The sequence below is a fragment of the Nuphar pumila genome, chromosome 12 (assembly GCF_984573655.1).
Source record: "Nuphar pumila chromosome 12, dmNupPumi1.hap1.1, whole genome shotgun sequence".
In the NCBI taxonomy this organism is placed as follows: domain Eukaryota; kingdom Viridiplantae; phylum Streptophyta; class Magnoliopsida; order Nymphaeales; family Nymphaeaceae; genus Nuphar; species Nuphar pumila.
Genome location: NC_143260.1, coordinates 52,395,969 through 52,413,789, shown reverse-complemented (window position 1 = coordinate 52,413,789; position 17,821 = coordinate 52,395,969). Strand labels below are relative to the sequence as shown.

General features: G+C 35.8%; 2 protein-coding genes across 3 annotated transcripts in view; both read right to left on the bottom strand.

Moving 5' to 3' along the window:
* Positions 1 to 4,943: 4,943 nt before the first annotated feature.
* Positions 4,944 to 6,335, bottom strand: LOC149820901 (uncharacterized). The gene is made up of 2 exons (XM_089981861.1): positions 5,466 to 6,335; positions 4,944 to 5,291 (listed from the first exon to the last, which is right to left on the bottom strand). Exons 1-2 carry the CDS (start codon positions 6,264 to 6,266, stop codon positions 4,944 to 4,946), a joined length of 1,149 nt encoding a protein of 382 aa, XP_089837987.1. The 5' UTR covers positions 6,267 to 6,335.
* A 5,453-nt stretch (positions 6,336 to 11,788) lies between these two features.
* LOC149820900 (Cox19 family protein (CHCH motif)) overlaps positions 11,789 to 17,821 on the bottom strand; it is a 28,894-nt gene continuing 22,861 nt past the window's right edge. Inside the window, exons 2-3 of one of the 2 annotated variants that reach the window (XM_089982773.1) lie at positions 12,331 to 12,471; positions 11,789 to 12,156 (exon numbers count right to left, since the gene is read on the bottom strand). In XM_089982773.1, the coding sequence (XP_089838899.1) occupies positions 12,357 to 12,471 (115 nt within the window). In that variant the 3' untranslated portion in view covers positions 11,789 to 12,156; positions 12,331 to 12,356. The remainder of the gene's footprint in view (positions 12,157 to 12,330; positions 12,472 to 17,821) is intronic. The other variant, XM_089982774.1, reaches the window with a different exon arrangement.

Genomic DNA, 17,821 nt, shown 5'->3' with positions numbered 1-17,821 from the left:
TTGTTAAATATCCTTCTCAAGAATGTCGACTTTCTTGTAGTCTTCATTCTCTCTGAAGACTTTGAAAAACACAACATAAAGAAAACACTTGACATGACTATGTACAAATAAATATCTCAAAGCACTCATTTTACTTACACTCATTTAAAGTAAAGAAGTACTTGTGTACCTCAAATCATTAATTAGAATAAAGACAAAACTACATAATAGCCTACAATCCAACGTTCAATTTACTATTGTAAGAAATGAACTTTTTACATAAAATATATATTACCTAAAAAATTACAACGACTAGTGTACTCTATATTTTACTTTTATGAAAAAAGGCTTTCCCGAATTTCTCTAAAGATGTTTTTGAAATGACATAACATTTCACATCTCAAAAAGGCTACAATTTCAAAAAGTAACGACTACTTTTTTGAAAGCTATATAAACACACTCAAGTAAACTATTCAACATGGAATGGACATGTGAGCTTACAACGAGAAAAATTCTTATTCGATATTTGAAAAGAGAGCATTGAAAAAGAAAGAGAAAAAGAAAAGAAAGAAAAGAAAGAAAAGAGAAAAAGTCAAGTATAGCTCTGTGACAAAGAGTATCCTCTAAGTGAAAAGAAACAGAACATTCTGAGAATCCTTCATTCGTGCATTCATATCGTTCTGAAGGTTCTATAGGAAGTATTGTAACTTTCTGTTATTCATTGTTTTCTTTCTTTGTTGAAAGAAGTAGACCTCTGTGAAAGAGGTGAAATTTCACTAGAGGGGGGTGAATAGTGAAATACGATAAAGATCGATAAAATAAAATAATCAGGCAATAAGGCACAACACATAAAACACAGAATTTATACTGGTTTGGTCAGTATCCATACCTACATCTAGTCCCCAAGCAAACCACTTGAGCTTTCCACTATAACATCCGAGTCACCGGATAAATAGTACAACACCCTCTTCCTCAGAGGTCTTCTTCTCTCAACAGAGAAGGGGCACACCCTCTTCCACAAAGGTCTTCTTCTCTCAACAGAGAAGAACAACACCCTCTTTCACAGAGGTCTTCTTCTCTCAACAGAGAAGGGCAACACCCTCTTTCACAGAGGTCTACTTCTTTCAACAAAGAAGGAATACAGTGAATAACAGAGTTACAATACTTCCTATAGAACCTTCAGAATGATATGAATGCACGAATGAAGGATTCTCAGAATGTTCTGTTTGTCACTCAGAGGATACTCTTTGTCAAAGAGCTGGACTTGACTTTTTCTCTTTCTTTTTCAAGGCTCTCTTTTCAAATATCGAATAGGAATTTTTCTCGTTGTAAGCTCACACGTCTATTCCATTCCATGCTGAATAGTTTATTTGAGTGTGTTTATATAGCTTTTACAAAGTAGTCGTTAGATTTTGGATTTGTAACTTTTTGAAATGTGAAATGTTATGTCATTTCAAAAATATCTTTTAGAGAAATTCGAGAATGCCTTTTTCCATAAAAGTAAAATAGAGGGTACACTAGTCGTTGTAATATTTTAGGTAATACATATTTTATGTAAAAAAGTCTATTTCTTACAATAGTACATTGAACGTTGGGTTGTAGTTTTGTCTTTAATCTAATTAATGATTTGAGGTACATTAGTACTTCTTTGCTTTAAATGAGTGTAAGTACAATGAGTGCTTTGAGATATTTATTTGTACATAGTCATGTCAAGTGTTTTCTTTATGTTGTGTTTTTCAAAGTCTCCAGAGAGAATGAGGAGCAAAAGAAGGTCGACATTCTTTGAGAAGGATATTAACAAGGATTTGTTACAGGAGGTATTTAATGCTTTGTAAAGAGAATGATGATTTCAAGTAAGTCGACATTCTATGGTTATGAAAAAAGGTAACTAGAGTCCTTTAAAAAAATATTTTATTTGTTTTTCTTTTGTGTAGCCGATTTATGTTTTTGTCTTCTTCTTATATTAGAAACCTTTCTTTAAAGAAGGTAACTAGAGTCTTTTCAAAAACATATTATATTTGTTTTTCTTTTGTGTAGCCGATTTATGTTTTTGTCTTCTTCCTACATTTCTTTTTTCATGTTGTCTTGTATATAGTGTAAGGTACAATTATTACATGACAAAATATCTTTTTCATAAAAGGTTGTAAGAAGGTACAATTATTGGTTTTCAAAAAGGAGCTTTTTGAAGCTATCGTATACTTTTATGATATAGTGTTTATGAATGAGTATGTAATATGCAATATGCAAGTTCCTGAAGGTTCTGTTACATATGACTCTAAAAAAGAAAAAAAGTCTTCATCTTGAGGTAGCCGATCTCTTTATTTGAACTTTAGGAATGCATGGCTCATCAAGCTTTTTCTTCAAGGAGTATGATTGCACCATAGTTGTACTTGAACAGGAAGTCTTCATCCTTATTGGGTGAGATATCCTTGCATCAAATACTCCTTAGATTTATGGCAAAACATATTCAGTCATAATATAACATTTTCCAAGAGGACATATTATCATATCATATAAAATCAAATACGACAGTGTATCATATAATGTGACATCAAAACAGAGTTTCTCAACAGGAGGGTGTGCCCTTCTCTGTTGAGAGAAGAAGACCTCTGTGTAAGAGGGTCTTGTCCTTCTCTGTTGAGAGAAGAAGACCTCTGTGAAAGAGGGTGTGCCCCTTCTCTGTTGAGAGAAGAAGACCTCTGAGGAAGAGGGTGTTGTACTATTTATCCGGTGACTCGGATGTTATAGTGGAAAAGCTTAAGTGGTTTGCTTGGGGACTGGATGTAGGTCTGGGTTTTGACCGAACCAGTATAAATTTTGTGTTTTATGTGTTGTGCCTTATTGCCTGATTATTTTATTTTATCGATCTGTATCGTATTTCACTATTCACCCCCCCCCCCCCTCTAGTGGAATTTCATTTTTAACTCTGATGCCTCCTTTCATATGACTATTTTATAATCCTTCTAAAGTTAGAGTTGTTTCAAAACTCAATTTACATTTATTATCAAATTTTCAAATTTTGGATTATTAAGTGCAGGATCGCTAGTCAGGAAAGTTGATTGGGGAATGCAATAGGAGGAGAAATATCTACTATATGAATTTTCTTTATCTTCTTAGAGAATCTTTTTATAATTTTGTCAAGAAAAAAAATTAATTTTGTGACATCAAAGATTAAGTCACCCTAATGTATCTAAGTTAACTCTTTTTTCACTTTTATAAGACTCTTGTATTAAAGAGTTCACATGTAATGATTGTATTCTTAAAAAAATAAAGACAATTCATTTTGGCTTTAGAACTTTTATTTATACTAAACCTTTTGAACTTGTGCATTTGGATATACGAGAACTAGCTTTGATTATGTCAAAAGGAGGGCACTATTTCTTTAGGCAAAAATCTGAAGTATTCTCATGTTTCAAAGAATTTTATAATATTGTGCAAAACCAATTTCATCATTTTTTGATCAGGGGAAGAATACTTGTCTAATGATTTCAAAAATTATTTGAAAGAAAGAAAGATCTCACATAAAAAATCTTGTCCAAATACTCCTCAACAAGATGGTTTAGTCGAGAGAAAGAATCATCGTATCATTGAAATTATGAAAACTTTATTTATCTCAAAAAATGTTTCAAAAAAGTTTTGGGCCAAAGGTGCCCTAAATGTGATATACTTCATTAACCCTTTGCCTTCGTCTTCTTTACAAAACATATCCTCAATTAAAAAACTTTATTAATCTTCTCCAAATTTTAGGTAGACTAAGAAGTTTTTAATGTAAATGTTTTGTACTTATTGAAAAAGAGACAAATTATCCCCCAAATCCAATGAATGTGCATTTTTTGGTTATGCCAATAGAGCTTGGATGGGGAGTGGAGCAGCACCAAATGAATCCACTTTGATTAATTAATGCATCGGGATTGGATTTGGGCTTGCAACACTAGGATCCATTTCGAGATCTTGGGAGAACAGATGCATATTGGGTTCCTCCACAATCGGGTACACATCATAAACCATTGTTGTGCACTACAATAAGCAAAGCAAGTTTCCTAGCTTTTCAGCGGTATCCTGTTCAATTTTTGGGTACAAATGATAACTGTAGGTTGGACTTCAATTATTGGCAGCAAAATTTCTATTATTAAAGCAAGTGGAGCTGCCACCACTCAAATGGCCATGATAGCTGCTTAGCATACTGGTATCTGAACTTGATTTCAATAAAACATGTCCAAAAAACAAAATGGAGCAGATGAAAAATAAATATTAAAAACGTGTTTGGAAGCCCGTAGTTGGGGATGTAACTACAAAATCCACACTTGCTTCTAGATCCCAAACAGCTTGAGATAGAATTGCCCAATCCTTAGCTCAATTTTTTAGGCTCTCCGGAATGTGTAATGAGAACTCCAAATCTTATAAATTCTATCAGCATTTGTGGATGTAATAGTTACTTTTATCCTCAACGGTCAGATTTTGTTTATGCAGAGCATTTTGCTGCAGAAACTTGTGGCAGTGTTGCATCCGGTTGCAGATACTAGGTTCCTGTTAATCTCAGCTCAGACAAAGTGACATCTAGAATACAAAATGAAAGCTCGTTGAATGTGTTAAAAGTTTGTTTAACATGCATCGACACATTTCAGGAGGCAAAAGTTTTGCCGCTTGCTGGATGTATCATCTGCTCCTGCATACTCGACACAGATTATTAAGCAGATTCTATGTGAACGACGACTGGGCCACTGTGTTTGTGTTTGATCGTGACATAAACTGCATTTGAAAACGAAGAAATCGCCGCCCTGTATGTATACTGTTGTTTTTGCTCTGGCTCACATTGCTTAAGCATAGAGCAGGATTTGGGATTTCTTTTCTAACATAGAACTCTACAAAGCACAATTCCAGCTAGTAAGTTCACCGGTCTTTGCTAATTGGTACAAGGAAAACAAGCAAACTGAATATAGATTCAGATGAAAGTTGATACATAATCAGAATCCCAAAAAGCCATGTTTGGTTATGGTATCAACTACCTTGCAATTTTTGACCCTGTATCTGTCAAGAGGATCTTTTAGAAAAAGCCTCTGATTGTACACTCTATATGCATACTCTTGAAAAGGGAACGATATGAACTTCCTCTGTGTAGGTTCGTCATCTTCAGCATCATTATCTTCCTTTTTGTCACCAGCATTAAACTCCAGCAAAGGGAAGATGGTTTTCTCTATGGAAGAAGGCCAAGTCATAAGCATTGTCATTGGAGAGCAACACTTGTTTTCCGTGACTGACGACTTGTACACCGGCCTTCCGATCACATTACAAAACCTTCCATTGCTCCAAACCTGGAACTCAGAAAACATACGAACAGGAAGAAAACAAAAGACTCTCCATGAAAATGCTAGTTGGTTTGATGGATAGATTCTGCATATATAAAGCTTCTAAGACATCTTTTTTTGTCTTTTGAAAGTAAAACTGATAAAATAAATCGTGTTCACATTCTTGAGAATTTGGCTTGCCTTTGCAATGTCTCCAATGGTAACCAGAACAGCATCCACCTGTGGCGTAGCAGAAACCCAACCAGAACGCATCCGCAGAAGGCAGGTCCGGCTATGCACTTGGTATTGCAGGCCGATTATGTAAGGATACAACCGACTGGAGACAGGCTTGTTAGTTACCATGGCATTAGAAACCCATACCAAGGGTAAAGGACCGTTGGCTCCTCCCAGAGCTTTTTCAAAGCCCAAGATCTCCATGACTCTGAATGCAACGGCCCCAAGCTCTCCCAAGAACTCCGCCAGAAGGCCGCCGCTGGAAGCTTTGTCAAAACATAAGGTCCGATGGTTTCTTTCCTCTTCTTCTTCGTTACCATCATCTTCAAATCCCACAGGACACTCGTAGGAATCACTATTGGGATGGCTCTCATGAAGCAGAGCAGTGGAATGGAGGTGGGCAGCGTGTGCTGTTTGTGGGGATATGCTGTGGTCGATCAGCTGGAAGAAGCCACGGTCCCTGGCAACAGCAAGTACGTCGCTTGAGAGGTTCGGGTTTCCGTGGAGAGGAATGAGAGGTGGGTCGGTGGTGGGGAGAGATGCTGTTGAGAGGTTGCAGTTGGTGGGGAGCGAGAGAGAGAGGGGCAGAGAGGACGAGAGCTGCAGGAAGTTCGATAGGGGATCCAAAGTGGGGAAAGCTGAAGAGGAGGAAGAGGCAGATGAGCGGGTGAGGTTGTTGGTGTTGTTTGAAGGAGTTGGTGGTGGTGCTGCTGGGATGGTGCCGTAAGAGCTCAAGGGATGGTGGTGCTCATGGGTGGTGAAGGCCATCTCTCTCTCTCTCTCTCTCTCTCTCTCTCTCTCTCTCTGGGGTTTGGGAGGCTTTGATTTCAGTGAGAATGTTTTGGTGAGGGGGCTCAGTTGCGGAAGTGGAAATGGCAGGCCGCCAGCCGGATGCGACGGGAGATGCTGGGGGTTGAGTCCTCGATGCAATAGGTTTGGGAATCATACATGGAGGGGCATCACAGTACTTTGCAAACGCTTGGGCCCCAGGTGTCTGCTAAGGACGGACTTACATGTAGAGCCATCTCGGTGATTAGCTCAACTCCTCCGCCAATCAAGGGTGCCCAAAGAGCAATTTACACAAATCACCCAACTTATCGACCATTTAGAAAGTCGCCCAAGGTTTCAATTATACATTTAACCACCTGGTTTTATAAGTTATATTTCAAAATAATGTTTTGTGAGGGAGAGAGAATGGGTGGCACCAATCGTTATCAGTAATTATGCAAATTGACCTGAATCGGCCGACCCACATTGAATTGGCCCAAATTTGATTTTACTAGGGTCCAATTTCGCCTCCATATAGAGTTGCACGATTCATTCTCAATTCAGCCTAAATCAACTGATTTGGGCTAAATTGGGATTGAATCAACGTTTTTTTTTTAATATTATTTAGTTTTTACATTTTTTATTTAAAAAAAAAAATTGACCACTTCAGCTTGATTTTGTTTGAATCTGGATAGGCCAATTCTCTGAACTGATTTAGGTTAGAAACCGATATTGACTGCAGTTCTTCTAATTTTATGAATCTTTCTACAATGTTCTTTTCTTGAATATCATTCAAAAAAGTTTTGGATTGGCTGGTATTCCACCAATTAATCACCCAAGGTTTCATACTTTTATAAAATGAGAGAGAAATTCCCCAGGTCAGAAATACAATAGAAGATATGGTAGGGGATTCAATGCTTTCTTTTTAGTCACTTCCAATCTGATTCATTTGTTGACTATGTCTTATATTTGTATGGTAAGCTCTTGGCTCTCATCTTCTTAGCTCATCTTTTCATCACCGCCATTCTCATCCTCTACCTTGCCATAGAGCATTCGGTTTGTTGCCCAGCCAGCCATTGAGTTGATCAATAAAAATAAACAACACTGTCATTTTTATACCTCATTTGGCTATTTCAAATGCAGTTAGATAAAGCTGGCGATTAAAGGTTTGCTGACCCCTTCATCTCAGATTTGACTCTCACTGAGTTTGTGGGTGCTTTAACTGGTGAACTCTGTAAGAGCTTGGATGACCATGACTACAATGTTTAGTCATTTTGTCCGGAAACTTTTATCATAAAAAAAAAATTTAATGTTGGTTGTAAATGATTGAAGCTCAAAAATTGAGGCCAAACTTTCTAATCCCAAAAGGGCATTTTGTAACGAGGAACTACTCAACAACATTGCACTATCAATAGATGGAAGAAACAAAAACAAAAAGAAGATAAATCGGGAGATCCTCACACACACCCGCACAGTTACAAAAGACGAGTTGCCCTCTTTAAATACAAGGAGTCTAGGGCAACCTATTTTGAGTAAAATTATAAAACTACCTTTCAATAATTTTTGTCTTGGGAGCTCATTGCCCTGAACCTTTGCATTATTGGCAAAGAGCACGGCCCCTGCAACCCTATGATTGTAAGACCCACAAAATTTTAGTAAATTAAATCAAAGTGTTTTGGTATTCAAATGCAAAATATTTTATTTCTTAATTAGTATGTTTTGATGTGTGTTAAAATTCTTAAGTTCTGGGTTTGACTTAGGTGTTGTTGACAATTAATGTCTAAATTGATAATTAAGTTAAGAAATTAATTTAATTAATAATTTAAGATAATTATTAAATTATTGTTGAATAAATTGTATTAGTGATTGATTTTCAAGGTAGATAATAATTAACTATGTAAGTTAATTGAAACATGATTTATGAAAAATCAATACTAAGTATTAAAAAAAGAATAAAATAATGTATTAGCAACTTGGTTAGTGTCTAGTTGGGATTAGACCAACTAGAGGTTGGGGCATTTTCTTACGTAGGATCTCCTTGGAAAATGCATGAAGGGGTATGGGTCTCAAAGGCTCCTCCCACATTGGAATCCTAAGTAAAGATCTACCCCTTCCCCAAGACAACCTAATATGATATGCATGTGCTAAGACCTTTTTTAGCATACCATTTGCGTGTGAAATTAGAAAACGGCAAACCTTGATTTTTGTAAAAAAGGAGTCAAACTTGAAAACTCGATTTTAGAGTGGAGGGCTAGATTCCATCTCATCCCTCCATCTCCTCTCATATGCTCTCCATCACACATCTCACCTTAACTCAAAAATCTCCTATAAATACACCTAAAAAAGATGTTAGACTCATATTCTCCTTGGATTTTAGAAAATTCATTTCTCTTATCCCTCTTCTTATTCCCTCTCTCTCCACCGAATTTGGTGTTGGCTCTCCACCTTTTGCCACTTAGTGTAGTGTGAGGTACTATAGTAGGACTTCACCCTACACAATTTTGTGAAAGTTTTATTGTGTTAGTTTTTTTAATGGTGATTTTTCTCTAAAAAACTCAGTTAAATCTACGTTAGTATTTGTTCATACCTTATATTTTCATCTTCCTCCATGCATACATATACCCACGTGATATGTGTAGGTATGGGTATGAATATGAAATGAACTGCTCCTGATGAGCTTATTCACTGTTTTCATGGGTGTCATTCATTTTTAAGATGACGTAATCCTCTCTAAAACAATATTGCCTCGTTGTGTCAAATATTCAAACGCTTCAATCATGATGAGGTGAACTTGGAAAATCTTGCTAACTTTGGAGATGCAAATATTCAAGTGTTTAACCAATGGGGGGCTCAGTGCGGTTGGTGCACGTCTCCTTGTGATGGGACGTTGCATGTTTAAACCCCAGTGGTACAGTTTGCCTAACCCCCAGCTTGCCTTTAAAAAATTTATATATATATTCAAGTGTTTAGCTGAACTTGTGTAAGCTCATTTTTTTTTACGAACTCACATAAGCTGAATATAGTTTAGGTATGTTTTACATCATAAGTAGAAGGAGATGACTCATTCATTTTATTTTATATTAACATAAGGATCTCCCTTTTGGAAAATTGATATCCTTTTGTATCTGACACCGTGGACGGGTAGAGTATGAAGCATCCAAGAGGTGCTCAACACCCTTCCCATAAAGAAACAGGAAAGTCCCAACACTGTTTCTTAAACTGCAACCATGTCGAAGTAACATCAGCTATGACCCCGTCTTCTACTAGATATGGTAAGGTCAGTGTTTGGTAACAAAAGAAAGATAAAGTCAACTATCTAGGTCTATCTCTTAAAAAAATCAACCTTTTTAAAACTCTCTCAAACCCAAAATTTTGAAAACAATTTAAAATTTTTTATTCATTATAAAATTTCGCATGATTTTCGAAAGTAATTAATATGTCAACAAGTTTATTTATATAACTACATTTCAAACTGTTTCAAATACTAGATGACCCACTTGAGTGCAAGTGCGAGTGTATATTAGCCTTTCAGTATCAGATTCAATAAAGAATCATCCATAGACACAACTCGATTGAGGTTATTATTCTAAAGACTTTCATATGTAGAAAAAATGCAAAAGACAAAATTTGTTTAAGGTTTAAGACAACTGAGAAGTTATATAAAGATTTAAAAGTTTTAAAACATAAGTATAACCATTGCATAAGTGGAAAGATGAAATTCAAAAATATTCTTATTCCGACATATTACAATTCTTCCAACATAAAGATTCCGACATAACAAAGTTAAATTTTTATAAGTTTATAACCATAAAAACTTATCTGAATCCTCCAAAGATTGTAATACGTAAGAGTGAAACCCTCAACCGCGTAACAACCCGCATTTTGCTTCAGTCTTCCATGAGGTTATCTATAATGTTGTAGGACATCAACCACTTATGCATAGAAAACTCAAAACTAAATTTAAAAAATATATATCAAGATTGTAATAGTACAATCAAAGTGTGATTCTTATCATTTAAGAAAATGAGGGTCAAGAGAATCTATATCAAAACATACACATAACATTCAATTACATTTATCATCATTCATTTCATAACATTCATAATTGCGTAAGTTGTATGCATGAAACTCAAACTCATATTCATTCTCATTCATGAGATTAAACATTACATTTATTCATATCCATGATACGTGTTTACATAAATGAATGAGAATATACAATTCAAAGTATGCTTCAAAGTTAAATAAAATATAACAGTCCATGAAAATGTAAACTTTCACTTTTTTTATCTTAAAAAAAAACCATACTCATGTCCAACTCATGACTATGATACACATTATCTAAATTATTAATTCTCATGTCCATTTTCAAAACATTAATGCATTTTTGCATTCAGATATATAAGAAACAAACTCTGATTCGATCTTTCTTGTGTCGCTCACACACACAAGCACCTCATATGCAACAAACAAGCTCGTAACTTGTATCAATAGGTCAATCACATAACCATAAATATATATTTTTTATTTATATATGAAATTCATATGCAATGACATATGTAAATTTTAGTAGTCTCTACCTGTTCACACCTATATGTTTATGCATATGATAACAGTGATTCTAAAAAATCTAATTCATTGTTTTTCTTGTTTATTCAGACTCATCTGGTACAAAAGAAGGTATAGACATCCATAAACAACTATAAGAGTATTTATTATTCTATGTGCAATTACTTTTTTATTACATTGTTAAGAACCGCTCAACTACACATTTCTCTCTCTCTCTCTCTCTCTCTCTCTCTATATATATATATATATATATATATATATATATAAAGTTAGGCAGGCTAAGATTCATTCAAAGTAACATAACAAGATCCGATTATGCACCATCTTCATTTTCTCTCATCCGGATAAAGTTTTTCGAGAAAAAGGCCTCATCCTTCCAACTCATGATTGGGTCTTGTAGTCACTTTTAGTAGACTACAGGTGATGGTGGCCAGATCATGAGTGAAATATCATTCTTTGGTCTACATGTAATCTCTTTCAGTATACTACACTTGACGTCTCCTACCAATATCTCACTTAGGCGAGGGATTAGGTTGTCGCCTTTGCTAGGGGTTTAATCTGTACCATTCACTCGCTATGCTCGTTAACTCCTTCGGTCGCTATCGTTCCCTCTTATATATATACCAAGTATGGATGGGGGACTTTTGACAATCTTTTACAAATCCGACCTCGACCTTCCAGATGCGTTCAACATGTTCCACTTGTTAAGAATCAAACGTTGATCATGTTTTTTTGATGAAAAAAATCTCATTGATCGAGACTTGAATATTATTAAAATTCTGAGCTGTTGATTTTCAAGCCTTAAAATAATCAGCTCACATAGATGGGAGTGTTATGAAGATACTAAAAGACCGCCACTATGCTGCTGCCAAAGAAAGGAGGCTTTTAAATAAGGCTAAGAAAGCACTTGAAGAACCTTGTTATGAAACTTGTCGGCCATGTGGGGACTCAGATTTGCTGGCATGAAATGCAAACTTACAAGAAAGTTTTATTTCTGTAGAAAGTTAAAATTCATATGGCATATAGATAGTTCCTCTCTAATGCCAAGGTATGTGTTCCAGTTCAAGCAATCTTGTTGCTTTCTCAACAAGCAAAGAGAGCTTCATCCCTAAAAGAAAGCATAAGACCAGTTTCCACCCCTTTCTTTTCTATTTTTTTATTCATTGTCACTCTGTACATACAATTAAAAGTAAAATCTGAAAATTCCTATCTTATTCAAAACCTTTCGAGGTTTCACCAACGATTTTTGCCAATGAGCATGACGCAACTGCAGTTTACTGTCACCTTCCAAGCCAATCTCTAGATGAGCAGTTAAGAGATGCTGACAAAGTACATGCAAATCATTATCAATATGGAAACACGAGAAAGCAAAACTTCAATATTTCATATTATCCCTAAAGCTAAACACCAGAAGCTTCCAAAGAGCTACATCAACATGATGTAGCAAGTCTATAATTAGTTAGCAGACTTCTAAGCTAGTCTGCTATACCTTTACCTGAGGACATACCAAGCAAATGAAAATCAGACTTTTGCATCCTTATTTGTTTTCAAGAGGCCAGACACAGAAGCACAATGCGTTGATTTATATTTGCATTTCTCACAGCATGATTGCAGCATTTCGATGACTTTTAGGCACCTATATCAATAGAGTAGGAAATTGTTATGCTACCCATTCTATATAAACCACATTCAAACTATTGACATGAACATCAACAGTACCAAATAACAAATCAGAAAAATAGAAAGGAAGAACTTGAGCAACCATCAAGTCCTTTGTACCATCTGATGTGAGAAAACACTTAGAAGAAAATTTCCAGAATTTGTACGATCAAAGCAACCAAATGCTTCTGAAATAATTGGATGATAAGCTCAACAATTTTGGAAACAGTAAAAAAAAATCAAAGCCTCAACTTATGGGCTGTAGAAAGATAAAGCGTCCCTAAAGTACCTAAAGCGTTAGAATACATGATTCAGTAAATAAATGATGCAGAGCAAACAACTATAAACTTTCTAATATAATTTACAATCTCCTATCAGAAAATTCCAACTCATAAAATTTAAATGCTTTTAGATGTCCAGCACTGGTCTATTTGTATAATTCAAAAAAGAAACATTTTGACTTTTTTCTTTTAAAAATTTCACTAAAATCTCATTCCACAGAGAAAGCATATCCATAGGACACGTCAATTCCTACACGGCTTTTCACCAACAAAAAGTTAAAGGACAAAAGGTTATTTTAAATAATTTGAAAATATACAGAAAATACTTCTGATAAACACAACAGCCCGCACTTTGTTGTTTGTAGATCGATGAGTGGGTGGAGCAGTCCACAGCTTTGAGATTATGTTGAAATTGGTCTATCCAAAATTGTTAAAATCACAAGCTTATTTCACAAAAATAGATAAGTGTTTATGTCCAAGTTGGCCAATCCAATCCAAAATTAATAAATACACAACATTTGTATCATAAAATGGTTAAAAGCGTCGTTTTATGTGACAGAAGATATAACCTTAGAAATGCTGGACGTATGATTTGTTTGAAAAATAAGCACAGCTTCAAGGGTTCCAAGCCTCACTAAACCTATTTAGAGCAAAATTTTCATTCCTCGTACTATATTAACCAAAATGAATCAATTTTTCACGACATTTCAAATGCTTGATGACCTTACAATGGAATAATTCATTAGCAAGTCCATATTGAACTTTTAAGTTTGTCTAAGGTCACAACCAGAACAAAGTGTTAATATATATATATATATATATATATATATATATATATATATATATATATATATATATATATATATATATATATATACCCGATAGGGGTATTTATGACTTTTCACATAGTTGTTTTATAAAACAACTATATTTCTTTTAAATTAAGTTTTTTTAATTCTTTTTATTTTTTTTTTTTATTTTTCTTATTTTTGTAAAAGCCAAAAAAGGGGCCCACCATAGAGTCGTTGGGGGCTCCCAACGACTCCATGGGAGCCCCCTTTTGGGCTCTTCTTTTGAGGCTCATGGCCCTCCTTTTTACCATGATTCTTTGTATAAATAAGGGTGACCCCCTTTGTATGTTTTAGGATTGAGAGCTCTCTCTCTCTCTCTTTATCAATAAAGAGGCATTTATATTTTGCCTTTCTCAAGGCTTGCGTATGTGCTGTCCCTTAGTAGACTTGACTATTGTCTCTTTTGGTTGTCCATTGTAGGACATTACAAGTGCTTATAGCACTCTTTATATTTCCGCATATCTCATTACATGGTATCAGAGCCACTCGGTTCTTAAAGGAAGAAGCGTGGTACGTATACTTCTCATCTATTGTTTCCCTTCTTCTCACTTCTTGGTGGCATTATGGAAGCAAAAATTGACCTATCCTTCAAACTCAATGAAAAGAACTACATGATGTGGGCATCGGCAATGGAGAACAACCTCAAAGGCAAGAAACTTTGGAAGTATGTTATGGGTTTCATTCCGGAACCTAGATTAGAACTCACAAAGATCGAAAGTGGACAAGAAAAGGCTCTTGAGGGAGATGCTCGCCTCAAAGCCATTGAAAATCATCAAAAGAAAGTTGAAGATTGGGAAAACAATCACGCAAAAATCCTTGCTTGGTTTATGAACAACGTCGAACTCAAGATATGTGCTAATATAGCTAAATTTTGCCGGGACAATGAGGCTTGATTTTTTATGAAATAGATTATTTTGATAAGCTATTTAATGGAAGTCATGCTCAGGATCTTGGAGACTTCTCTATTCCTTTTCATGAGATGAATCGTGACTTCATGCGCAAGATTCAAAAGAAAGAAATTGCAGAAGCTTTGAAGAAAATGAAATCAAAAAGGACAGTTGGCCCAGGTGGTATACCTATCGAGGCTTGGAAATGCTTGGGAGAGAAAGGTTTAGAATGGTTGACAAATCTTTTTAACAAGATTTGGCGGACAAATAAGATGCCTAATGAGTAGAAGAAGAGTACTTTGGTGCATCTATATAAGAATAAGGGTATTATACAAGATTGCACAAACTATCGTGGTATAAAACTCATGAGTCATACTATGAAATTTTGGGAGAGGGTTATTGAGTCTAGGTTGAGGAAGGTTGTCATGATATCGGAGAATCAATTTCGTTTTATGCCTGGAAGATCAACTATGGAAGCTATACATCTTCTTAGACAACTTATTGAGAGAAATAGAGAGAGGAACAAAGATTTGCATATGGTTTTTATTGATTTGGAGAAGGCATACGATAGAGTACCTAGGGACGTTCTCTGGTGGACAATGATGAAGAAAGGTGTTTCTCTCAAGTACATTAGTATAATTAAAGATATGTATGAAGGAGTAGTAACCAATGGCCGCACTTGTGGAGGGGTGACAACCAATTTTCCTATAACGGTTGGGTTACATCAAGGATCTGCTTTAAGCCCTTTCTTATTTGCTATAGTGATGGATGAGCTTACGAGATCAATTCAAGAAAATGTGCCGTGGTGTATGTTGTTTGCTGATGATATTGTTTTGATTGATGAGTCTAGAGCTGGGGTTAATGCTAAGTTAGAATTATGGAGACAGACATTGGAAGCAAGAGGTTTTAAGTTGAGTAAGAGTAAGACAGAATACATGGAATGTCGGTTTAGTAAGCAACGAAGTAGTGATGGGAGTGTAGTGAAGCTTGGTGAGCAAGAAATACCGGTGGATGATTATTTCAAATATTTGGGATCTATCATTCAAAAGTATGGAGAAATTGATGGAGATGTAAATCATAGGATAAAGGTTGGGTGGATGAAATGGAAAAGTGCAACTGGAGTGTTGTGCGATCGTAGAATACCATTGCGGTTGAAGGGAAAGTTTTATAGGACGACTATTAGGCCCGCTTTACTATATGGTACCTAATGTTGGGCTGCCAAGAGACATCATATTCAAAAAATGAGTGTAGCTGAGATGCGTATACTTAGATGGATGTGTGGAAATACAATAAAAGATAAGATTCAGAATGAGGAGATACGTAAGAAGGTAGGCGTTGCACCCATTGAAAATAAGATGAGAGAGAATCGTTTACAGTGGTTTAGACATATTCGGTGAAGGCCTAATGATGCTCCAGTTAGAAGGATGGAGAAATGGGAAAATATATTAGTTAAAAGAGGTCGGGGTAGGCCTAGGAAGACATGGATGGAGATGATAGGAAAGGATATGGATGCTTTGAACCTCACTGAGGACATGGCATTGGATAGAAATGATTGGAGGAGAAGGATTCATGTGGAAGATCCAAAATGATTTTCTTTTTTGGTTTATATCGCCGACCCCAATTGTTTTGGGATGAAGGCATAGTTGTTGTTGTTGTTGTTGTTTGTTGTATGTATACCCAAAAGGATCTTGCAAAAGCATACTTTTTTGCAAGAAAAAATTAGAACCACCAAACAAGGTGATTCAAGTATTCAAGACTACTATAGTAATTTAAACCCACTATGGGATGAATTGCTCTTTTAGAGCCAAAATGGGTTGCTATGAAAGATGTCGAATTAAGACAAAAGCAAATGAAACAAAATCAATTGTTCCAATTCTTATTTGGTCTACGTCCCGAATTTGAGCAAGTGAGGTCATCACTTCTCTATAGATCCATCTTTCCTCCAATAAAGGATGCTATTGCCGAAATGACTCAAGAAGAAACAAGGCTTGGCATGAGTAAGAATGTTGATGAAGTGCTTGCTATTTCCAAACCCAGCAATAATGTAAAAGCCTATAAACCCCCCACTTTGGTAAACAAGAAAACTACAATGGAGGAAGAAAAATGATTGTATGTCATCATTGCTATGAGCTGGGTCACATTAAACTCGTTTGCCCCAAGTTCAATGAAACTTTCAAGCCTAAGGTGACCTCTCTTGAAGAATCTACCACCAAAGAAGATAAATGCAAGAATGGTGACCTCAAGGAGACCCTTGGTCATGATAAACTGTGCTGCGATTAACAGGTTTCGTTGTTGAGGAATTCGAGAAAGGTATGAGAAGGGAGGGAGAAGATAACTCGTGCTTTCTGGGAATCAGCAGCCTCTTTTCTATATGCTGCGGTAAACCTTGATTATATTAAATAGGGTTACAACATTTTTACAAGGATAAAAATGCCCTATATAGGAAAGGCAAATTACAACATTATAAAACATGATATGGATATGGATCCAATAAGGGATCCATGTCCATTCATATTCTAATACCCTCCCTCAAGTTGTGCATGGGAGTAAACCTTGTGCAACTTGTTCTTCAGATACCAGAAACGGTTCCTTGTGAGACCTTTTGTGAACGCATCAGCGACTTGGTCTTCTGAAGACACATAAATTGGTTCAATTTTTTTGTCTACTATCTTTTGTCTGATGAAATGATGGTCAATCTCAATATGCATGGTCCGACTGTGATGAACAGGGTTGATTGCAATTTGTATGGCACTTCTATTATCACACATAAGATTCGAACTTGAGACATGCTCTCCCATTTCTGTAAGTAGATACCTAATCCAGGTCACTTCAGTTGTGGCAGCTGACATAGATCTATACTTAGCCTTTGTGCTAGATCTTGCCACAGCCTTTTGTTTTCTGCTACTCTATGAGACAAGATTTTTTTCAATAAAAACACAGTATCCTGAAACAGATCTTCTTTCATCTGGGTCCCCTGCTGATACAGTGGAGGAATCGGTCGTGAAACACCAGTCGACTGAAACGTGAAGACTGATCCTTCCAGATCGTGTGATGCACAGATTTAGAGAAGAGACCGCCACCGATAATCGGTAAGGCTGGTCTTGCTTTTATTGCAAAAGTAATTTAAGATGAACAAGTAGCAACGAATTGAATGACAAACTGAAATAAAATAATGCAAAGGGGAAAAAAAACAAGCAATAGGCAAAGGGAAAAACTGCTGATAAAAAATAACAAATATGGTTGCTGCTAATGTTGAATATTCAATGCCCTGCGCACAAAACCCTAGAGGGGTTTTAAAGGCTTTTGGC

Coding starts and splice junctions, on each gene's coding strand:
- LOC149820901 (XM_089981861.1), bottom strand. CDS start 6,266: ATGGCCTTCACCACCCATGAGCACCACCATCCCTTGAGCTCTTACGGC. Junction 5,292..5,465: donor CCATTGGAGACATTGCAAAG/GCAAGCCAAATT, acceptor TCTGAGTTCCAG/GTTTGGAGCAATGGAAGGTT.